The sequence below is a fragment of the Nomascus leucogenys genome, chromosome 16 (assembly GCF_006542625.1).
Source record: "Nomascus leucogenys isolate Asia chromosome 16, Asia_NLE_v1, whole genome shotgun sequence".
NCBI lineage: Eukaryota > Metazoa > Chordata > Mammalia > Primates > Hylobatidae > Nomascus > Nomascus leucogenys.
The window spans coordinates 4,669,670-4,694,261 of NC_044396.1; the positions used below are offsets into that span (position 1 = coordinate 4,669,670).

Below are 24,592 nucleotides of genomic sequence, written 5' to 3' on the forward strand. Positions count from 1 at the left end.
CTGAGACTCTGATGCTGATGAGCAAAAAGTATTTTTTTCTCCAAATCACTTGGGCTTCATAATTTGTTTCTTCTAACCAGTTAAATTGTTTAAAAACTTACGAATCTAAGTAGAGGTTACACTTTGTATAAACTCAAAACTGATGGCTTTAGGAACAGTGTCACTTTCTGCCCCGATGTTGAGAGGTGACAGTGTGCTGGCAGTCCTCACGGCCCTCGCTCGCTCTTGGAGCCTCCTCTGGCTGGGCTCCCACTTTGGCGGCACTTGAGGAGCCCTTCAGCCCACCACTGCACTGTGGGAGCCCTTTTCTGGGCTGGCCAAGGTGGGAGCTGGCTCTCTCAGCTTGCAGGGAGGTGTGGAGGGAGAGGCGCGAGCGGAACCGGGGCTATTCGCGGTGCTTGCGGGCCAGCTGGAGTTCCGGGTGGGCGTGGGCTTGGCGGGCCCCGCACTTGGAGCAGCTGGCCGGCCCTGCCGGCCCTGGGCAATGAGGGACTTAGCACCCGGGCCAGCTGCGGAGGGTGTACTGGGTCCCCCAGCAGTGCCAGCACACCGGCGCTGCACTCGATTTCTTACTGTTCCTTAGCTGCCTTCCCGCGGGGCAGGGCTCGGGACCTGCAGCCCGCCATGCCTGAGCCTCCCACCCCCTCCATGGGCTCCTGTGCTGCCCAAGCCCCCCCGACGAGCGCCACCCCCTGCTCCACAGTGCCCAGTCCCATCGACCACCCAAGGGTTGAGGAGTGTGGGTGCACAGCGCAGGACTGGCAGGCAGCTCCACCTGCAGCCCCGGTGCAGGATCCACTGGGTGAAGCCAGCTGGGCTCCTGAGTCTGGTGGAGATGTGGAGAACCTGTATGTCCAGCTCAAGGATTGTAAATACACCAATCGGCACTCTGTATCTAGCTCAAGGTTTGTAAACACACCAATCTGCACCCTGTGTCTATAGCTTGAGGTTTTTGAATGCACCAATTGACACTGTATCTAGCTGCTCTGGTGGGGCCTTGGAGAACCTTTATGTCTACCTCAAGGATTGTAAATACACCAAATCGGCATTCTGTATCTAGCTCAAGGTTTGTAAACACACCAATCAGCACCCTGTGTCTAGCTCAGGGTTTGTGAGTGCACCAGTGGACACTCTGTATCTAGCTGCTCTGGTGGGGCCTTGGAGAACCTTTGTGTCCATACTCTGTATCTAACTGATCTGATGGGGACGTGTAGAACCTTTATGTCTAGCTCAGGGATTGTAAACGCACCAATCAGCGCCCTGTCAAAACAGACCACTCGGCTCTACCAATCAGCAGGACGTGGGTGGGGCCAGATAAGAGAATAAAAGCAGGCTGCCCCAGCCAGCAGTGGCAACCCGCTGGGGTCCCCTTCCACACTGTGGAAGCTTTGTTCTTTTGCTCTTTGCAATAAATTTTGCTACTGCGCACTCTTTGGGTCCACACTGCTTTTATGAGCTGTAACACTCACCGCGAAGGTCTGCAGCTTCACTCCTGAAGCCAGCGAGACCACGAACCCACCAGGAGGAACGAACAACTCCAGACGTGCCGCCTTCAGAGCTGTAACACTCACTGCGAAGTTCTGCAGCTTCACTCCTGAGCCAGCGAGACTGGGAACCCACCAGAAGGAAGAAACTCCGAACACATCTGAACATCAGAAGGAACAAACTCCAGAAGGAACAAACACGCCGCCTTCAAGAACTGTAACAGTCACCGCGAGGGTCCGCGGCTTCATTCTTGAAGTCAGTGAGACCAAGAACCCACCAATTCCGGACACAATGTTATATGTAATAATCATAAGTAGGGAAGGTATGCGAAGGAAAAGGAAAGAAAATAGCAAAGAAGAACAAGATGGTATTTTTTCTGTCTCTTTCAGTTTTCCAGAATATGGTAGCATTTATTAAATGTCTGCGTACTATGTAACTCACGCTGTGCTGGGTGCTAGGAATGCAAAGAAGAATGAAAAATGTCCCTGTCTATGTAACAGATCACTAAAGCTTATTCTGGTCTAGCTGAAATTTTGTATCCTTTGATCGCTATCTCTGTTTTCCCCATTTATGTACCTCCTCTAACCTCTGGTAACCCTCATTCTACTCTACTTCTATGAGTTTGACTTTTTTAGATTCCACATACAAGTAAAATCGTGTCTTTCTGTGCCTTTTTTCACTTAGCGTAATATCTTCCGTTTTTTCAGTTAGTGTAATATCTTGCCTATGTTGTTGCAAATGACAGGATTTCCTTCTTTTTAAGGCAGAATGGTATTCCATTGTGTATATTTATCAGATTGTCCTTATCCATTCATCTGATGATGGACACCTAGGTTGCCTCCAATATCTTGGCTACTGTGACTGTAATAAGTCATAATGCGTTATATATTTCAGAACTACTAAAGGTAGATTTTAAATGTTTTTACAATTAAAAAAAGTATGTGAGTTGGATTTGTTAATTAGCTTGATTTGGTCATTCCATATAGTAAAAACATACCAAAACACCTCATTGTACCCCATAAATATATGATATATACAATTAATATGTGTCCATTAAAATAATAAATTAAAAAATAAATTTCCTTGCATTCAAGTAGCTCAGAATCAAAGGTAAGCAAATAATCTCAGTGCTTTATAAATAAGTGCCTTATAAAAATAGGTCCTTGTTTCTGTGGGAGCACATAAGCAGGGATGATGAGTGAGAATGGCAAATGGGCGAGAGGCTGAGGCTGTGGAATATTTCACCTAAGAAGTGAAGTTCAGCCTCCATCTTGAGGGGAGGAGTCAGGGATTGCCAGGCGTATTACAAAGGAATTGATTTAGGGGACAAAGCCCTAGCTGCATTTTATTAAGCTCTATATCTGTTAACCATGTGGTTTCCTTATCTAGATTTTCACAGCACATTAAAAGAGCTTTCCATGATCCTGGCAATCCTTTTGTACCTCTAGATAGCTGTCTCTCCCATTTGCCAAGAAGTTATTTCAAACCCCATTCTTTCTAAGCCTCCTTAACTTTTCCTGTTCCAGGTATCCATCGCTGTATAATAAACCACCCAAGACTTAGTGGTGTAATGCAGTGATCATTTTATTATGCTTACAGGTTCTGTGTGTCAGGAATTCAGATGGGGCATGCTGCTGCTCCACAGTGTCTGGGGCCTCAGCTGGGCAAACTGAAATGACTGAGGGAGATGTGAATGGCCAGGAACTGGGATCCTCTGGAGCCATCTTTACTTACATGTCTGGTGCCTGGATGGTGATGACTTTGAAAGCTGGGCTCAGCTGGGACTGGTGACAGAACTATTTTTATGTAGCCTCCAAGTGGCTTGGGCTTCTCACAACAGGGCCACTGGGCTCCAAGAGGGGGTGCCTGGAAAGCCAGTATTCTATTATAAGAGAATCAGGCAGGAGCTGCTTGGCCTTTCTGACCTAACTTCAGCTGTTGTTCACTGTCACTTCCACTGCATTTTGTTGGTTATAAATGAATCTCTAAGGCCAGCCCAGATTTAAGGGGAGGGGAATTAGAATATCTCCTGGTGGCAAGGTCACTATGTAGAAGAACACGTGGTATGGCAAATACCATAGTAGTCGTTTTGGGAAATATAGTCGGCTACACTGTCTCCCAATTTTCAAATTCATAAATCTTGATTCTTGCTGAATATTGCCACTTGAATATCCCACAGTTACTTAAAATGAAACATGACCATTAACTCTTCTTCATTCCTACTCCTCCAACTCTACTGCACATTGAGAAAATGGCATTGTGGCTAAGTACCTCTGTTACCCAGTTATGCAAGCCAGAACCCCTTTTCTTCCTAACATGTCCCTGCCCTACTAGATTAATGAGATTGTTCCATTCTTCTTCCTTGTCCATGGAATTTACATTTACTCATACCTGTTGTCACCAGCTTTTCTTAGAACAGTGCTTGCACACACACAGTTTGAGACAGATCACAGAAATACTGAACTTTTGTTTTGTACTCACATTCCATTCTTCAGACTTGGCTCAAAGCTACTTGTGATTAATTGGTGGCTGGTTTGATTCTCTTTCTAGATAATTTTCCTTCGTGAGTTTATTCATTTAAAAGGAGGCAAGCAGGAAAGAAGCACAGAAAGATGAATTCCATAAGTATTTTTGAATACTAGCAGCATTATGGTAATTGATATATAGGCTCCCACAGTCACTTATTTGAAGGAGACAATGCTTTGGATGTGTAGGTACTAATGTGTTTATTAAAAACTATCCATTTGTGGCTGGGCGCGGTGGCTCACGCCTGTAATCCCAGCACTTTGGGAGGCCGAGGTGGGCTGATCACCCAAGGTCAGGAGTTCAAGACCAGCCTGACCAACATGGAGAAACCCTGTCTCTACTAAAAATACAAAATTAACTAGGTGTGGTGGCGCATGCCTGTAATCCCAGCTACTCAGGAGGATGAGGCAGGAGAATCGCTTGAACCCGAGCAACAAGAGCGAAGCTCTATCTCACAAAAACAAACAAAAAGACTAGAGAAACAAGTTTCTGGATCACTGCCTATCAGTTATCTGGCCTTAGAACTGGCCATTATTTATTCTGATCTTTAGTTTCCCTATCAAGTTGATTGCAGATGTTCAGCTGTAAAAACCATTCTTCCACTTGTGGGCTGCACAAAAACGTACGGTAGGCTTTTGTTCACCCACGTTTTAGAATATAAGGAACCTTTATAATCTAGTAGTTAGTGAAGTTAGAGTTGTTTCTCATGCTCACAGTTATTTAGCGATATTTGGTATCAAAACACAGCGCTCTTTAAAATGTTTCACTTCCTCTGATATTCCTAGTTAGTGTATAATTAACTAGAATATCCTATTCTGTAATTATTTTATAAATGGGAATTCACCTTATACAAAAACTGCCACCTCCTCTTCTTCCCCTGCCTTGCCTTTTTTCCTCCTTACTGGTTTGTAGTAGTATCTCACTCTCTTAAATAATGATAATTTTTTTAAATGAAAAATACTTAAATTATTTTATGACGATTTAGGTCAGTCAACACAGCATTTCCTTCTTATCCATACATTTATTTTATTTTATTTATTTTTGACACAGAGTCTCATTCTGTCACCCAGGCTGGAGTGCAGTGGCGCAATCTTGGCTCACTGCAGCTTCCGCCTCCTGGGTTCAAGCGATTCTTGTGTCTCAGCCTCCCAAGTAGCTGGGACTACAGGCATGCACCACCATGCCCGGCTAATATTTGTATTTCATGGGGTTTCACCATGTTGGTCAGGCTGGTCTCCAATTCCTGACCTCAAGTGATCGATGTGCCTCGGTTTCCCAAGGTGCTGGGATTATAGGTGTGAGCCACTGCTCCCAGCCCACACATAACATTTTAAAGTGATTTAGATTATTTTTGATTGTATCTGTTGGTGAACCGTGCAATTTTAGTAACTGATATACAGATCTTAAATATCATTGTGAACCTTTATTAAAGTAGTATTTTAAATAGCTGCAGATAATATTTTTACACTATCTGCCTTCTAGTTCTACCGGTAATAAAATGGAAAGGGGTTTGGTTCACAGAAAACTAAACTGAAATACTGAACATCAGATGCCTGGCACACAGTAGGCAGTGAGTAAATTTGTATGTATTGTATGAATAAGTTGTATGGATTGTGCGAATGAATTGTAGAAATTGTATAGCAAGGTGATTTGTCAAAGTTGCATTTTAAACGGTTTAATACAGTATCTGGTACATGAAAGATGCTCAGTCAGTGATAGTGTTAAATAATAATGTATAGGCCAGTAATTGTTTATCATACCCCAATTTAGCATAGTTTGTTCAGTTTCTCAGATACACCTATATGATAGAATGGTTAATAAACCAGAATCTGTAGTTAGATTACCTAATATTGAAACCTGGTTAGCTATACGTCCAAGCCATGCAGCCCTTGGACAAGTTATTCAACCTCTCTTCCTCAATTTTCCAGTCTTTAAAATGAAGATATAATAGTACACACCTCATAGGATTGTTGTCAAACATAAATACATTAGTTGCATGTAAAGTGTAATAGTCTGTGTAAAGTTTAGTATATGTAGGCCAGGCGCGGTGGCTCAGAGCGCCTGTAATCCCAGCACTTTGGGAGGCTGAGGCAGGTGGATCACGAGGTCAGGAGATGGAGACCATCCTGGCTAACACGGTGAAACCCCGTCTTTACTAAAAAAATACAAAAAAAAATTAGCCGGGCATGGTGGCGGGCTCCTGTAGTCCCAGCTACTTGGAGAGGCTGAGGCAGGAGAATGGCGTGAACCCGGGAGGCGGAGCTTGCAGTGAGCCAAGATCGTAGACTGCACTCCAGCCTTGGCGACAGAGCGAGACTCCATCTCAAAAAAAAAAAAAAAAAAAAGTTTAGTATATGTAAACTGTAGTAGTACTTGGCACACATTTGAATACCTTTCTTCCAAACTTCAAGCAGATTTAGTCAATTAGCCAGATTCCCCAATATATAAATTAATTAATTTTTTTTTTTTAAGAGATGGAGTCTCACTCCGTCGCTGAGGTTGGAGGGTAGTGGTGTGATTTCGGCTTACTGCAACCTCCGCCTCCCAGGTTCAAGTGATTCTCCTGCCTCAGCCGTCCGAGTAGCTGCGGTTATAGGCACGCACCACCACGCCTGGCTAATTTTTGTATTTTTAGTAGAGACGATGTTTCACCACGTTGGCCAGACTGGTCTCGAAGTCCTGACCTCAGGTGATCCGCCCACCTTGGCCTCCCCAAGTGCTGGGATTACAGGCATGAGCCACTGTGCTCAGCCAATTAAATTTAAGGGTCTTCTATTACAGGCAGGATTTGTCTAATTTATCTGATACCTTATAGTATAAATAGTGAAAGGGAAAATTTCCCATTAAATTGAGCATGTGTATTTTATAGGGCCTTGTATAGTCATAAATAGAAAAATTAGTTAAATATCAATGCGCAAACATACTTAAGAAGTTATAGTTCTGGTCTGATAATCTCCCTGGGGTAATCACAAGGTTGGTGCATTGAGGTGTTTCTCCCCCTGTCCCCAAACATCAGCCATATATTTTGTGACTTCAGTATAGCATACACATTATTCTGTTGTGATTTTTTTTTGGTGGAAGGACAGAGTCTTGTTCTTGTGCCCAGGCTGGAGTGTAGTGGAGTCTAGTGGTTATAGCTGACTGTAACCTTTAACTCTTGGGCTCAAGGGACCCTCCCACCTCTACCCCCTGGCCCACATAGCTAGGACTGCAGGCGTACACTACCATGCCCAGCTGATTTAAAATTTTTTTTTTTTTTTTTGTAGAGATGGGGTCTTTGTTGCCCAGGCTGATCTCAGACTCCTTGCCTCAAGTGATCCTCCTGCGTTGGCCTCCCAAAGCACTAGGATTACAGGCATGAGCCGCTGAACTTGGCCCTGTTCTTAATATTAATGCTTCTGCTTAATATAACTAGTTACTTGACAAAAAAGGAAATGCTTTGAGAAAAGGGAAATGCGTTTGGAATTAATAATCTGTAATTTCACCTATCCTTATGTTTGTTAATGTACCTATTCAGATAGTTTTATATTATTTGTGTAAATTAAAAAATTTAGATGAAACAATTTTAGCACCTAATTTTTATTAAATTTGCATTCTTTCCAACTTTTTGTAGAAGTTCCAAATGAGTTTATAAAACATGAAATTACTCAGTCTTTCTGCTGTCCAGTTTTCTAATGTATGCTTCTTTTTTTTTCCCTCAGAGGAAATAAAAGCGGAAACTGAAAAACAGAGGTTTGTGGGATTTCTTTTCTTTAGTAAAAATAATTTTCAAACTTGTCAGTCTTGGTCAAAATAATATAATCATCTGTATTTTAGTGTGGCAAATTTTCTGCATGTGAGTTTTATAGTAAAATCAACTTTAAAAATATGTTTTGAGAAATATAATTATATAAAAACAATAAATACAATTATATTTCTTAAAACCTTTTTTTATATATATTTATAAAAATGTATGCATATTTTTTTTGGAGACAAGGTCTCGCTCTGTTGTCCAGGCTGGAGTGCGGTGGTGTGATCATAGCTCACTGCAACTTCTGCTTCCCAGGCTCAAGTGATCCTTCCACCTCAGCCTGCCGAGTACCTGGGACTACAGGCGAGCACCACCATGCCTGTCTAATTTTTTGTAGAGATGAGATTTTGCCATATTTCCCAGGCTGGTCTTGAACTCCTGGAGTCAAGTGACCTACGCACCTCAGCTTCCCAAAGTGCTGGGATTACAGGCATGAGCCACCAGACTCTGCTCTAAGCATACTTAAAAATACAAAAAGATTCTCATATAAATAAGTATATAAAGATACTTCTGAAATACCGTAAGATAGGCTTCAGTCTTTTCTTAAAGACTTTGATTCATATTTGGAAAAATTACTGGATTTTTTGATAGTGTTGGCCTTTTTAGGACAATATTGAATAACTAAAAAAACTCACTTTGACTTAAGGACAAATAGAAAGGCCATTGCTTTTTAAGGTATTATGATACCAAATTTGTTAAGTGACAATAAAATATTTCTGTAATAGAAGCACCTTGAATTTTATGGTTTTTGTAGACCAGTTTTACAGACAAGATTTCAGTGTCTTGTGTTTAGTCACAGCTCTGGCCACTAGCTTTTGACCATGTGGCAAACCACTTCACTTCTCTGGGCTTGGGTTTCCTCTTGAAATATGGGAAGATAGAGGACTGGTTTAGCAAGATTCCTTTTAGAACTGAAATTCTGTGTTTCTGCATGGGTTTATCGTCAATATTATAAATGTGATATGCTATAATCAGACTTTTCTTTCTCATTTAGTCCTCCTCATGGAGAAGCAAAAGCTGGATCAAGCACCCTTCCACCAGTGAAATCAAAGACAAATTTTATTGAAGCAGACAAGTACTTCTTGCCTTTTGAGTTGGCATGCCAGTCCAAATGTCCCCGCATAGTTAGTACATCTCTAGATTGCTTACAGGTATGTGTAAAATGGCACTTTCTAAAAACTGTGTACTTTGAATGTGTTTCTAAAACATTACTCATGTTGACGATTCAGACATTTCCATGAAAGCTTTGAATACTCTTTTTTGTGGTAAAAAATCCAAGTGATTTTTTATATTTAAGGCAGATAATAATAGTTGCAAAAAGATGTTTCTAGTTTAATAATAAGTCATTAACTTAGTGGGATATAAAATCTTTACTAAGATTATCAATAATGAAAAGTGTTGGTCTCTTCTCATCAGTGAAATATAAGACCCGTAATACTTTTAACCTGCTGCTGACTTTACATACATCACCATTTGCAAATAATTTTTCTAAGTGTCTGCTCTTTTTTTAAATTTTTTGAGACAGAGTCTTGCTCTGTTGCCAGGGCTGGAGTGCAGTGGTGTAATCTTGGCTCACTGTGACCTCTGCCCCCTGTGTTCAAGCAATTCTCCTGCCCCAGACTTGCGAGTAGCTGGGAATACAGGTGTGGGTAACCATGCCCAGCTAATTTTTTTTTTTTTTTTTTTTTTTTTTGAAGAGACAGAGTTTCACCATGTTGGCCAGGCTGGTCTTGAACTCCTGATCTCAAGTGATCTGCCTGCCCGTCTTGGCCTCCCAAAGTGCTGGGATTACAGGCGTGAGCTACTGTGCCTGGCCAGTATCTGCTGTTTTATATGAAGCAATAGGTTAATATTGGCAGCTTAATATAATTCAATATTTAACTGCTATACTTTAGCAATGGCATTCATTTATGTCAGAAAAATTTCTAAACTCTGTTTCCCTGTTTGACACATATACAGAGGATCTTCATAGATATTATATTTGTAAGACAAATTTCTAAATAGAGGAATACTTCTCTTTTCAGATGTTCTCACTATTTGGGAATTATATGTATTCAACTGTAATTCAGTGGCTAGGAAAAGACCATATGATTTGTCCTTAAGGATAGGTTAAAGATAAGTTCATCTGATTTGTGATCTTGTTTTCACTGGAAAATTAGAATGATAATATGTAAAGCTTTCCTTCCAGGGTATACTGATAATGATGAATGAACAAATCTATGATTTATCTCAGCTAGTATATGGAAACTGGGTTTTATACATATTGATGAATCATTTGGAAAGAGATTGGGGGTCATTTAAAAGCATGAAGATAATTTTCACAAAAGCAGTATCAATAAAACCTTGTTTATGTGGAAAGCAATAAGCAATTTTTTTTTTTTTTTTTGAGACAAGGTCTCACTGTCACCTAGGTTGGAGTGCAGTGGCACAATCTCGGCTTACTGCAACCTCCACCTCCCAAGGCTTAAGCAGTCCTCTCACCTCAGCCTCCTGAGTAGCTGGGACTATAGGCATGTACCACCACACCCAGCTAATTTTTTATTTTTTGTAGAGATGGGTTTTCCCCATGTTGCCCAGCTGGCCTTGAACTCCTAAGCTCAAGCAGTCCACCCAATGTGGACTGACAATGTGGCAGGCAAGCAGGCCTCCCAATGTGCTGGGCTTACAGGCATGAGCCACTGCGCCCAGCCACAGTAAGCAATTCTAACTCATCAGAGACAGGTTCTCCAAGGCCTGGCTTTCTCAAAATATTACCTGATGGTTTTATTGTGGTTATTGTTCTGTTTTTGTGATTATTACAAGTATAAATAACTTTACATATTTATATGAATAAAGTTTCTACAGAAAAAGTTGGTATAGCTTTGGCTTTGATAATACCTTTATGTTTTTGTGTAAAAATTTTTATGTATATTCAATTGTATACTGTAATTTTTATGTATATTGCATTAGTATATATAATAATTGTTACCTTAGGATCTTTGTTTTCTTTCTCCATTTTAGAAACTTATTGCTTATGGGCACTTGACTGGCAATGCTCCAGATAGTACAACACCAGGCAAAAAATTAATTGATAGAATTATTGAAACAATATGTGGCTGCTTTCAGGGCCCTCAGACAGATGAAGGAGTTCAGTTGCAGATAATAAAGGTAATTATTATATAAAGTAAAACTGTTATTAATAATCTATATCTTCAAAATTCAGATGCCTTTCACTTTAAAACATTAGGAAAGATCATTTTATGTGCATTCCAGCTATAATACAGGTTATTTGAGGCCGGGCGCAGTGGCTCATGTCTGTAATCCCAGCACTTTGGGAGGCCAAGTTGGGCAGATCACTTGAGGTCAGGAGTTTGAGAGCAGCCTGGCCAACATGGTGAAACCCCCATCTCTACTAAAAATACTCTACTAAAAATACCAAAAAAATTAGCTGGGCATGATGGTGGGCACCTGTAGTCCCAGCTACTCAGGAGGCTGAGGCAGGAGAATCACTTGAACCTGGGAGGTGGAGGTAGCAGTGAGCCAAGATCATGCCACTCTACTCTAGCCTGGGCGACAGAGTGAAACTCAGTCTCAAGAAAAGAAAAAGAGGTGGCCGGGCGTGGTGGCTCACGCTTGTAATCCCAGCACTTTGGGAGGCCGAGGCGGGTGGATCACGAGGTCAGGAGATCGAGACCACGGTGAAACCCTGTCTCTACTAAAAATACAAAAAAAAAAAATTAGCCGGGCGTGGTGGCGGGCGCCTGTAGTCCCAGCTACTCGGAGAGGCTGAGGCAGAAGAATGGCGTGAACCCGGGAGGTGGAGCTTGCAGTGAGCCGAGATTGCGCCACTGCACTCCAGCCTGGGTGACAGAGCGAGACTCCGTCTCAAAAAAAAAAAAAAAAAAGAAAAAGAGGTTATCTGGATGCTTTCTAGACTCCAATATTAGGAGATTTTAATGCTGTGTGCCAAGAGTTTGTTAGAGGAAAACTATGTTCCATATCTCTTCTTTTGAAGGTCTCAGTTTAGACTTAGTCCCTAGAGTCTTCCAGAGTTTTTCTGTTCCTGGCATGTTTTTCATGTATATATATATATATATTCCATCCATCAAGGTAGTTCTTAAAGCTGTGACCCCTCTGGTTTCTTCTGTACTGTTGGACCTTTCATAGCCTGTCCTCTCAACTCATGAATCACCAGGTGGACACTACTTGTCCGCCAACTCTCCTGATATCCTTGCACCCATCCATCTATTGAACTTGCTCAGCAAAACCCTGTTCTGAGTTCGTGCTGTAATGTACCTGTTTGATTGAATTCCTTTGGAGAAAAATTAGTAATGTTTTCATTCTGTTACAGATACTGAGTTCTTAATGTTATTGCTAATGGTAGTGGTGGTATGTTTTTATAACAGTAAAATTTTCATGTGCTACATATAGTACAGTATTTTCGAAATTGTTTTTACATGTATATATGAAGTGTTCTTTCATGTGTGAATACAGCCCTTTTGGAGCCTTTCAGTTTTATAGTTGTGTTTACTTCAGAAGCCATATAATTATTCTAAAAAAAAAAAAAAATACTGGGCATGGTAGTTCATGCCTGCAATCCCAGCACTTTGGGAGGCCAAGGCAAGAAGGTCGCTTAGTCCCAGAAGTTCGAGACCAGCCTGGGCAACACAGCAAGACCCTGTCTCTACAAAAAATAATTTAAAAATTAGCCAAATATGGTGATGTGTGCCTGTGGTCCCAACTACTCAGGAGGCTGAGGTGGGAGGATTACTTGAGCCCAGGAATTGAGGCTGCATTGAGCCATGTTCACTGCGTTGCACTTGAGGCTTGGCAACAGAGTGAGATCCTGTCTCAAAAAAGAAAAAAAAAATGGGTTGATCATTTTGACCTATGATGTATAGTTTCATGTCATTTATGGTTTAAGATAATGCCCATTAATGCTGACTCTGCATAGCATTGTACAACATAAAGAAGACAAAAGATAAAGAGTCTTTGCTCTTGAGAAATTGGAAGTAACCCAATATGTGAAAATTCACATAGGTTAAATTTGTTCATTTTATTGAAGTATTTGCCTTGGGAATTTGTTTTTTAATTTGGGAGAGTCTCACTCTGTTGACCAGGCTAAGTGCTGTGGCATGATCACAGCTCACTGTAGTCTTGACCTCCCTAACTCAAATGATCCTCCCACCTCAGCCTCCCAAGTAGCTGGGGCACTTATGTCCAGCTACTTTAGGATTATTTTAAATGCTTTATTCTAAAACACTTATAAACCTCTTCAACAATAACAACAACAGCACAATTATTGAGTTCAGTCTGTTAAAAAAGATCTCAGAAAAATTTAGAGGCAAATAAGACACAATGTTTATCTTCCCAAGTTGATGGTCTAGTTCAACAGATATCTTATGTGACATATCTGTGCTCTGCTGTAACAGCTTTCATGCTGTGCATTTTAGTAAATTAAATAGTATTTTCATTAAAATGAAACCTTGGTTGAAACAAATCAGTTAAATGGTTTTCAGATTATGTGGAAACTACTGCCACAGTGAGGAAAACATCAAATATTTTAACAGTTGATGATATATTCAAGGCCAGTAGAAATTCTGTGTATACCACCCGCAAGCGGTAATTGTTTCTGAAAGTTTTAATTGCAATATGAAAATGCTTAATTTTTGTGCTGAAACTCTAGATGCAGAAAATCACTTTGAGGCCGGGTGTGGTGGCTCATGCCTGTAACCCCAGCACCTTGGGAGGCTGAGGTGGGAGGCTGGCATGAAGCCAGGAGTGAGACCAGTCTGGGCAACAAAGAGAGACTGCATCTCTACAGAAAAATAAAACAAAATTAGCCAGGTGTGGTGGTGCTCACCTGTAGTCCCAGCTACTCAGGAGGCTGCTGCAAAAGGATCACTTAAGCCCAGGGGTTCAAGGCTGCAGTGAGCTATGATCACACTACTGCACTCCAGCCTGGGTGACAGAGTGAGAAAGACTGTCTCCAAAAAAAAAAAAAAAAGAAAATCTCTTTAACTTTGGCCTTTTTTTTTTTTTTTTTTTTTTCCTTAAAGGCTTTACTTACTGCAGTAACATCACAACACATAGAAATTCATGAAGGGACTGTACTGCAAGCTGTGAGAACATGTTACAATATCTACTTAGCAAGCAAAAATCTCATCAATCAGACAACAGCCAAAGCTACTCTCACTCAGATGCTAAATGTTATCTTTGCACGCATGGAAAACCAAGCAGTAAGTATTTTAAAAAGAGAGAGATTGTATAGAACACAACAGGCATTAAATATAGAAAGGAGTTTACAGTAATTAGAGTGAAATCTTTGTACCTGAAGAAAAGAATGTCTTTTATTTACAGTTCCACTTACTGAAGATTTGTGGTATTGTGTTTTATTTTGTTTTGTTTTAAGGTTTACTGACTTTGGACAAAGTATTTTTAGTTGTTCACAAATAGAATGTGAAATATTCTGATTGCCATCTTCCTTGTGGAAGTACTTATGAATTAATACTTTTGTTGCATTCAAGCTTAGTAGAGTGCAATGTAGCTATAAAATACTTAATCTAATCTGAAATAAAATTGTTCATTAAGCCTTAAAAAAGTATATTTCTGTATTGATGAAATACATTTTTCCCCCCATATGATAAAGGGGCATGATATTCCTTATACTTTAAACTGCTTCAGGTTGATTGTTAAGAGATCAGCAACTAGAGAATTGTTCTTAATTGCATAGGTCTTCACTATTAAAAATCAACATCAAGCTTCTTATTTTGAACTCTAAATGTAGAGAAAAGTTGCAAAAATTTTGCAGAGCAATCCCTTTTACCCTTCATCCTGCTTCCCTTAATGCAGTTAACTTACTTACCTACATAGTACAATTATCAAAAGCAGAATTAACACTGGTACAATACTGTTAACTATAAACTACAGACCCTACTTGAATTTCACCAATTTTCCCACTAATGTTTTAAGATTTGACCCAGGATCCCACATTGCGTTTAGTATGCATTTAGTTCTTGTCTCTTAGTCTTCTCCAGTCTGTGACAGTTCCTCAACTTTTCCTTACTTTTTCATGATCTTGCTATTTTTAAAAGGATACTAATAATTTATTTTGTTGAATTTTCCTCAGTTTACTTTCTCTGATGTTTTCTCATGATTAGAATGAGGTTGTGCATTTTTTGCCAGAATATCTCTGAAACAGTGTTGTGTCCTTTTCAGTGCATTTTGTTAGGAGTTCATGATGTTGATATATCTTAACGTTGGTGATGTTAACCTTGATCACTTGGTTAAGGTAGTTATCTGTCAGGTTCCTCTGCTGTGAAGTTAGTAGTTTTTCTTTTGCAATTAATAAATATCTTTGGGGAGATATTTTAAGACTGTGCAAATACTCTGTTTCTCCTCAGATCCTCCCCCCACTTCCTCAGTTTTGGTATCTATCAGTGGATCTTGTCGGCAACAGTTAATTATTGTGGCGTTTCCCTAATGAGTTTTCTGTTTCTCTCTTCTGTATTTATTAATTGTATTTCTTCTCCCTTAATTTATTTATTCAATTATTTATATCTATCTGTAATCACAAATATTTATTTTATTTTATGGTTGTAATGTGTGCTACAGTTACTTATTTTGTTGCCCAAATTATTACAGTTTTGGCCCTGTGTCCTTGTGACCAGCTCCCATCCTTTTTTGAGTACTTCCATGCTTTCTGGATTCTCAAGATGTTCCAGGCTCATTTTGAATTTTCCCAGCTTCAGCCTTGGAATCAATCACTTCAATAAGGAGCTGTAGCTCTTTTGATTGGAGAATGGTATTTAGAAACCAAAATCTGAGTGCTAGTTGTATTCATTGTCACTCTGTGTTGTTGCTTCTAGGCCTCTCAGCAGATAGAGTTAGGAAATATATGTTTATATACTGTCCCTTCCGTCCCACTCAATTCCCACACCTGTATGTGACTTTCCATATGTAGGTAATAAAACCATGTGTTCATACTGATATTTCTGATTACAGTGCAACAATACAGGGTTCATTTCAGTCTTCTCCCTTTATTTGTAAACTTCTTTCTCTAAACAATGAGAAATACGGCTTTTGTATTCTAAATACATTGTTCAATCCTGTTATACCCATTAGTTTTAGAATTGCTAATCATTACTAGTGTGAGAAACAAATTTACTAAGTAGGTTATAGCATTTATATTCAGGTTTTTTTGTCTTTAGCCTTATCCATTCAAAATATTATTTTCTAGTTACTTAGATTAGTTCCTTTCTTCCCCACACTCTGCAATAGGGTAATGCTATTCCTTTGTGATAATAGTTAGACTCATTTGTTACTCTCTGCTTTTCATTTTTGGTATTCATCACATCCTGGTTGGTTTTAATTACAGTCATCCCTCAGTATTCACGGCAGATTGGTTCCAGGGCCCTCCCGTGGATACCAAAATCTGTGGATACTCAAGTCTGTTTTATAAAATGGTGTAATATTTGCATATAAGCTACACAGATCCTCTGTATACTTTAAATCATCTCTAGATTACTTATAATACCTCATACTTTGTAAATATTTGTTATACTGTATTGTTTAGGGAATAATGACCAAAAAAAAAAAAGTTGTCTGTACATGCTTGTTCAGTACAGACACGGCCGTTCTTTCCCCCCGCCATCAGTATTTTAAATCCCTGTTTGGTTGAGTCCACAGATGTAGAACCCATGGATACACAGAGGGTGAACTGCACTTACTTATTTTTTAGGTATGTAAAACATTACTGCGATTTAAGACTCAGAGCTTTACAGAAGGTCTACTCAGAAAAGTACCAATTCCTCCTAATTCCTACCACTGCATTCCTCTTCTTCCCTTCTTTCCACCCCTTGAATGTAAGACGGAAGCCACATGTCTACCTTATAATCAGAAGCGGTCACACCGGTACATTGTGGAAAGGGACTACACAAGGGAGTGAAAACTGAGAGGTGGACATCATTGGTGACCATCTTGAAGACTAACCACCACACATGCTATACATTCTCTTTTGTATTTTGTTCTTATCATTGAGCAGTATGTCCTAGAAAGCATTTCATATCAGTCCTTAAAGTCTTTCCTCATTCTTTTTTATAGATGATAGTACTTTAGGGTATAGTATAGCCTGTTATCTATTAAGTCACTCTCCTCTGTAGTGGCATTAATTTATTTCTAATATTTTGCAGCCACAAACAGTGGTTTTGTTGCTTTTTTTTGAGGACATAAAGTATTTTTGTCACTTTTTAATAATAAAGTTTTATTGGTTTGATTTGATTAACAGATTTTTATTAAGTTCCTTATATGTTCCTGGCACTGTGCTAGGCCTCACTTACACAGTGACGAGCAAAACTGACTTGACTATTACCTTTGAAGATCTTACGAATATTTGAGGCAGAGTTTCCCTTAAACAACTGTAGAACTGAATTATGATAAAGGCTATGAACATGTATTGTGTTACAAAGGGTATTTAGTTCTGTGCTATGGATAATTATAGAAAAGGTGGAAAAGAGGGAGAGAAAATAAGGGGAAATGGGATACAGATGACTTAACTTCCACATTTGCTAAAATCTTCTAAGCCAGTTGTTGAATTCGTTGATATTAGCTACTGGTAACCTTAATTTTCCCCTTCCCCCACAAAATAAAACTCCCTACAAAGCAAATTTTGTCAGACTTTATTATTAAAATCCTTTAATTCAAACTTATTTTATAAATTTATGTAATTCCGGCATTTCCACCTAACCTGAAATATTACTGGAGAATATGAAATGTTCATATTTGGTACTGTAGAAGATTTATCTTGGTGGAAATTAATTCTGTGAGACTCATTCTTATCAGGTCTTGAGGACCAAAAGAGATGTATGAAAGCAATAAAGTGCTAAAAAATGAAATCTTGTGATCCCAGTTGTTAATGTTTCTAACATTTTGTGAGCCAGTTTTACAGTTAGTATTATATACATAATAATGACAATTTTTCTAAAATAAAATTCAGACATTCGTAGATGTAGTTTTTTTCATAATTATTAGTTGGCTAGGCAGAGTGATTTAAGCCTTCATTGTAATTCTATTAAATGTAATTTTAATTTTTTTATTAAAAGATATTTGACAAGGTGACATAAGAACATGCTCCAGAAGGATAAACACTGAAAAGTTGCCTCCCACTCTTGTTTCCCATTTTATTTCCTAATCTCTACCCTCTGTAGGTAATTGTTAGTACTAGCTTCTTATGTATTTTTATAGACTTTCATTCTGTATGTTTAAGCAAAAGTGAATGTGTGTGTGTTTCATTCATACAAACACCAAATACAGTGAAAATGCTATATAGTGAAAGTCTTGACTCTGTTCTTATGTGCCGATTGCCAGCCACCTAAGAAGTAAACATTGTTCATTGTTTTTAGTATAGTTTATGTTCTCCATTTCTGATAAACTTTAATTTCCAAGCGTAGAGAGAATGGCACCTTATAGAAAGGATTGTTGGAGGTAACATTATCCTTCCAAATTTTAAGCAACTTATTTTACTAATATTGGAAATTTTATTTATTTCCAGTTACAGGAAGCAAAACAAATGGAAAAAGAAAGGCATCGGCAGCATCATCATCTGTTACAGTCTCCAGTAAGCCATCACGAGCCTGAATCACCTCAACTTAGATATTTGCCACCTCAGACTGTTGATCATATATCCCAAGAACACGAAGGGGACCTTGACCTCCATACAAATGATGTAGATAAAAGTCTTCAAGATGACACGGAGCCTGAAAATGGATCTGATATTTCCAGTGCAGAAAATGAACAGACTGAAGCTGATCAGGCAACTGCAGCTGAAAGTAATCTTCTTGAAAAGGGGGTTTGGGGTGTGTGTTAAGGGAAATGTGTAGGAATGAGAGTTTTGATGAAGTGTTGAAAGGATAATATGATTTAATAAGTGTGTCAGACACATTGTGGTAATTGCGGACTTTCCTCATTGTAGGTGGTAAAGTTAATTTGACTCTAACCTATAAGATATCTATGAATGATGCTTTGCATTTATTAGCATCTCATGAGCAGTATGATTTATAGATTTCCTTTGGAGCTCAGATATATTTCTAAAGAGGGTCGTAAATGTCTGTTAAATGTTATATAGGAATTTCAGTTTTCTTAAGATTGGTTTCATAGCAAACAAGTGACGTAGTAAGGTTTTCTGGAATATGACTGAAAATTTTAAAAAATCATTACCAGTTTTAAAAATATGATTATGGTAAAAAAAAAAAAAGTACAGAAATTAAATATGAAAACAAAGTTTTTGAGTAACCAACTGATAGACAAAAATTTTCATTTTTTAAAATGATGCATAGTAATCACTAAAATTGAGGTGTTCTGATTTTTTAAGTGTATATTATAAGAAAACACTTATAAGATTATAAAAATTATATTTATTTTACAAATTTGTTTCTCTGTAAAAATAATCCCATGAAGTTATTTTTTTCCTAAATGTTGTTTTCAGCTTTAGCTGTTCTGTGAAACTACCAGAGAGTTTGTGTTGTTCTCCCGTTGCCCTTCCTTAGCTTGATGTCATTTTTAAATGATGGGAATTCTGTTGCCTCTCCAGTGTGGTTGTCTAGAACTAGCATGTTAGGAGTCAGTTACAGTTCATCTGAAGTCTGTGTTTTTATTTCACTGTGAGGAAGGACTTTTATAATATGTTTTCAGCTCTTGATTTTTTTTTTTTTAAACCATGCCTTTTCCAAAACTTAGTAATGGCATGAATACGTGCCTTTTTACATTTTTCCCCCAGCTTTCTGAGAGGCATGCTTTTAAAAATAGTACTTTACTATTTGTTTTAAAAAGGATGACTTCGATAAGCTAAGCATTCATAGTACTGAAGCTAATAGTGAATCCATACCACTTAAGTGATTTACATTTGTCTAGCCTGCCCTTGCCAAAATTTCCCCTGCTTTCACTGTGAGCTTATAAAGGGGCAGATTCAAAGGGCTAATCTCTAGTAAAGCTGGGACTTTATTTATTCTTTTGTTTATATATCTATGCATTTAGCAAACCTTCATTGAGCATACTGTCTCTTAGGCACCATGCCAGGACTTAAGGGTAAAAAGAAGATGGAGATACAGCCACTGCTTTTAGTGTGATCTTAGCATACCTGGAAGTCAAGTGAGCATAAATAAGGTATAATATGTGATAGGTGTCCTAAAAATGCCCTGCACGAAGTAATTCTGCTGAGAAGAGTTAGGAAATTTCTTTGTAGAGAAAGTGGTGATATTTTAGTTGAATCTTGATAGATAGGGGTAGGAAATTTTCCAACCAAGGAAACAACATGGACTAAGACCCAAGGAATGGAAGCATCTGCCGTGTGTGAGGTACCGCTGTAGAAGCCTTGTAGAATATAGAGTTAGAAAGACATAGTTTCCTGTGGGATTGTCATGATTATTTTGGCTTTAAAGATGTTTTTCTCCCAATAGCTGATATAAATGAAAATTCTGCTTGACAGCCATTGGTTCAGAGTGCATTTTTGGAGCACACCTCTGTCACTTACCAGCTGCGTGACTTTGGACATAATAGTTAACTTCTCTAAGCACTTTCTACATGTAATAAATATTAGTCACTGTTATCTGTTGTTTCTTTCAGATACTTATGTGAAAATTGACTCTTCACTAGTCATTTTGTACACTTTTAGATAGTGGTTATGTATATTTAGTTACTTTGAAACTCTAGTTTTCAGACTTGAGGTAATTTTAGCCAACTAGAGCATGGAAATAAAACTATTAAGAATGGCGGAAAAATTATCTTTCAAGACATTTATGTTTTTATTCACAGAAGACTCTAAATGCTATTTTTATTTGGATATTTTATAAAATAAGGTTGCTCATTTACATGCATATTTATCTGGTTTTCTCTTGTGGCATTCAGTATTTTTAGGATACTACAGACAGTAAATTAGTAAAAGTGAAATTATAGGGAGGATAGGCACCTAGAAGCCACTATTATAAGTAGTGGTCCTTTTTTCCTTTTTTTTTTTTTTGTTTGGATACAGGGTCTTGCTCTGTCACCCTGACTGGAGTGCAGTTACACAATCATGGGTCATTGCCTGCCTCCCAGGCGCAAGCGATCCTTCCGTCTCAGCCTCCCAAGTAGCTAAGACTATAGGCAGGTGTCACCATACCCAGCTAATATTTAAATTTTTTGTAGCAGCTGGGTCTCACTGTGTTGCCCAGGCTGGTCTTGAACTCCTGAGCTCAAGTGATCCTCCCACCCAGCTTCCCAAAGTGCTGGGATTACAGGTGTGACCCCCTGTGCTCAGCTGTAGTGGTCCTTCATAGTAGTGAGAAGGTTCAAAGAGTTGAAACTGCAGCACCACCACCTAATATGCTGTCTGATGCCCTTTGGTGTAGAATGGTAGCTCAAGACAGCGTTTTGAATCCCGAGGCATTCTAAAGTGATAGTTGAGCTGCTTTGACGTATTTTCAACATTTTAAAAAGCCCAGTGGAATTCCTGTTTTTCTCTGCAATAGACTATGCAAGCTATCCGGAACATCAGATTTCATCAGTTTCTCTTAGCTATTCAGAAGTTCGATTGGCAGTTATCTGTTGTTGGTTTTTTTTTTGTTTTTTTTTTTTTACATTAAATTGGACAATGAATTCTTTTTTAGCTTCTTAAATTTAGTTTTACATTAGATACGTAGATTCTGTTGGTGAAAAAATAGGAAGAGCCAGGAAGTATTGGGGAAGGCCCAGATGCTTCTTCAGGGACCTCACCATAGAGTACAATGTTGATCTAACTATTGATGAGCCTAAGTAATCGAAACAAGCTTTAATTACTTTTTTTTTTTTTTTTTTTTTTTTTTTGAGACATAGTCTTGCTCTGTCGCCCAGGCTGGAGTGCAGTGGTGCAGTCTCAGCTCATTGCAACCGCTACCTCCCGAGTTCAAGCGGTTCTCCTGCCTCAGCCTCCCAAGTAGCTGAGATTACAGGCGTGTGCCACCACTCCCGGCTAATTTTTGTATTTTTAGTAGAGATGGGGTTTCATCATGTTGGCCAGGCTGGTCTCCAACTCCCCACCTCAGGTGATCCACCTACCTTGGCCTCCCAAATTGCTGAAATTACAGGCATGAGCCACTGCACCCAGCCTAATTACATTCAGTATATTTGATAAGGGATAGTGTAATGTGTGTGCTAAGTATAAGTAAGCATCTGTAGGACATGTTAGAAATGTTTCATTTAAAATACTTTTTGAAGTTTTGGTTCTTAAAGGACTAATCTAGAAAATTCAGTTAAGTGTAATAATGTAATAGCTTGTCAAATGAATCATTATTGAAATTGACTTGAATTTGGAAAATATTTAAGTTTTGGTATAAATTTTGAAGGTTTAGCATATACTTGCTTCTAATTTCATGTTATCTATTTGATTGTTTTTCTTTTATTCCTCATGGTTTAGGAGTTTTTCATCATAAATATTTAGTAAAAAGCTTCCAAAAAGTTAAAATAATGTTCTGTTGAATTTTTCTTCTTTTAAAGCATTATCTAAAAATGACGTGTTATATGATGGAGAAAACCATGATTGTGAGGAAAAGCCACAAGACATTGTACAGAACATTGTAGAAGAAATGGTGAACATTGTTGTTGGAGGTAGTATACTTCATTCAAAATTATTTTACTCTGTCCGTGGGATTTCATCTGACTGTGGAGACTTTGTAATGTCTGGAATAGAAAGGGCAAAGTTAAAACGTTTGGAGCCAACCAATGGAAAGTTATAAATTCCACATTTAGGATTTTGGCCTTGATTCTAGAACAAATGAAATGAAATGACCCAGAACTATGCTTTAAGAAGCTAAGTCTGGAAATAGGAATTCCCAGTAGGTTACCAGCACAGTAATCAAAGCCTGGATAGGACAGAAACCATGGAAATGGAGACAAAAATATGGATAAGTGATATAATGTATATTGAATCAAGAAGACTTTGTAACTGATTAAGTAGGTAAAGAAGAGAAAATAAAGTGTGTCGGAGGCCCTCAAGATTACCCCAGGGTTTGGTGATTTCACTGGAAGCCGTCACAGGACCCAGCATATAGTTGTATTCACTGCATGATTTATTAGTGAAAAAGTACAAAGCAGAATCATCAACAGGAAGAGGAATATGGGGTGAAGCCTGGAGAAAATCAGGTACATGCTCCAAATGTCTTCTCTCAGTGAAGTCATACAGATTCTCTTAATTCAAATTGTGAAGTGTTGTCTACCAGCGAAGCTCATTAGAGACTCAGGGCCCAAGGTTTTTATTGGGGGCTGTTATATAGGCACCTAGCCTGTACCAAAATTCCAGGCTACCAGAAGGAAGGTTGGTGTTTAGCATAAATTACACTCTTTTTACAGTTTAGACACAGTGAGTCACTTTTATCAGTTCTGGGAATAGTGGGATCCCTCCCAAAATATAGGTTCCTGGGTGCCAGCCAAAGGCCAGTCTTGCAAGTAGGCCTTTCTAAGGATAGGCAGTCTCTGGCCTGCTATGTTACCTCTTTTCTGCACAGGTAGTGTTTCAGTTTTCGAGCCTAAATGGACAGGTGGATGGTGGTACTATTGGTACAATTGAATCATCTTGGAAGATAAGTCACTTGGGAAAAAGGGCACTTATTTACTTTTGGTATACTGAATTTGGCTTTCAGGTTGGCCATCCGTGTGGAAATGATTATGAAATACATAATGGAAAATAAAATTCTGGCTCAAGAGTTGCCAAGGCAGGTGCTATAGATGGGAGTCATTCTGTTAAAATTAATAGTGAAGCCATGGATTACCAAGTGGGAACTGGTAGAGACTGAAGAAGAGACCATGATTCGAAGAGTATGAATTTAAAATATATATTAAAAAAATAAAAAATAGAGAAGAAAAAATAGCAGTACATGCCCGTGCATTCTTTAAACATATAATAGTATAGTTAAGGAGTTGGCACATTATGGCCTGTGGGCCAGATTCAACCCACTACCTATTTTTGTACGTAAAATAGTACTGTGACACAGCCATGCTTATTTGTTTTTATACTGCCTACAGAGGTCTTCTGTTGCACTATATAGGTAAAGTTGAATAGTTCCAGTAGAGATTGTACGACCTCTAAAGCCTAAAATGTTTATCATCTGACCCTTTACTAAAAAAAATTCACTAGCACCTAGCAGAATACAGAGTCTGAAGTGAAAGTTTTCATTTTTCTGCAACTTTTTACTTAGGAAAAACATCAAACCCAGAGAAAAGTTCAAAAAAAGGTACAGTGAACACCTTTGTGTCCTTCATCTGGATTCACTAATGGTTAACGATTTTGCTATGTTTACTTTATGTATCTTTAAATACCATACACATAATGTATGTGTCTTTGCTGAACCATTTGAAAATCAGTTGTATACATCATGACATTTCACCTGTAAATACCTCACAGCATATATCTTCTCCAAATAAGAGCATTCTCATACATAAGCACAATTCCATTTTCATACCTAGGGAAATTAACACGATTTCAAGAATATCTAATATACATATATTTTTCAGTGTTCCTAGTTTTCCCAAAATGTGTCTTATATCCTTTTTTTTCTTTTCTAAATCCAGAACTCAACCTGGGTACACTCTTATTTGCTTATCTGTCTCTTTGGTTTAAAACAAATCCTCTTGATTTTTCCCCTGAACTTTCGTGACATTTGCTTTTTTGAAGAATCTTTTGCCTTGTAGAATATTTCAAATTTTGGATTTATTGGATGGTTTCTTTACCATCCTATATGAGTAGATTGAGACTGTCATCTACATGATTAGTTTAGATTAAACACATTTGGCAAAAATACTGCATAA

The 24,592-nt window shown here is 38.5% G+C and overlaps 1 protein-coding gene across 4 annotated transcripts in view; it reads left to right on the plus strand.

Annotated features, from left to right (window-relative positions):
• ARFGEF1 (ADP ribosylation factor guanine nucleotide exchange factor 1) overlaps positions 1-24,592 on the plus strand; it is a 144,647-nt gene that overhangs the window by 32,775 nt on the left and 87,280 nt on the right. For all 4 annotated transcript variants that reach the window (XR_004026210.1, XR_004026211.1, XM_003274798.2 and 1 more), the window contains exons 2-7: positions 7,713-7,743; positions 8,796-8,952; positions 10,802-10,948; positions 13,840-14,019; positions 18,330-18,606; positions 22,286-22,396. Coding sequence is in view for 2 of the 4 variants with exons in the window: in XM_003274798.2 (XP_003274846.1) it covers positions 7,713-7,743; positions 8,796-8,952; positions 10,802-10,948; positions 13,840-14,019; positions 18,330-18,606; positions 22,286-22,396 (903 nt within the window). In the remaining 2 variants the exon portion in view is untranslated. The remainder of the gene's footprint in view (positions 1-7,712; positions 7,744-8,795; positions 8,953-10,801; positions 10,949-13,839; positions 14,020-18,329; positions 18,607-22,285; positions 22,397-24,592) is intronic.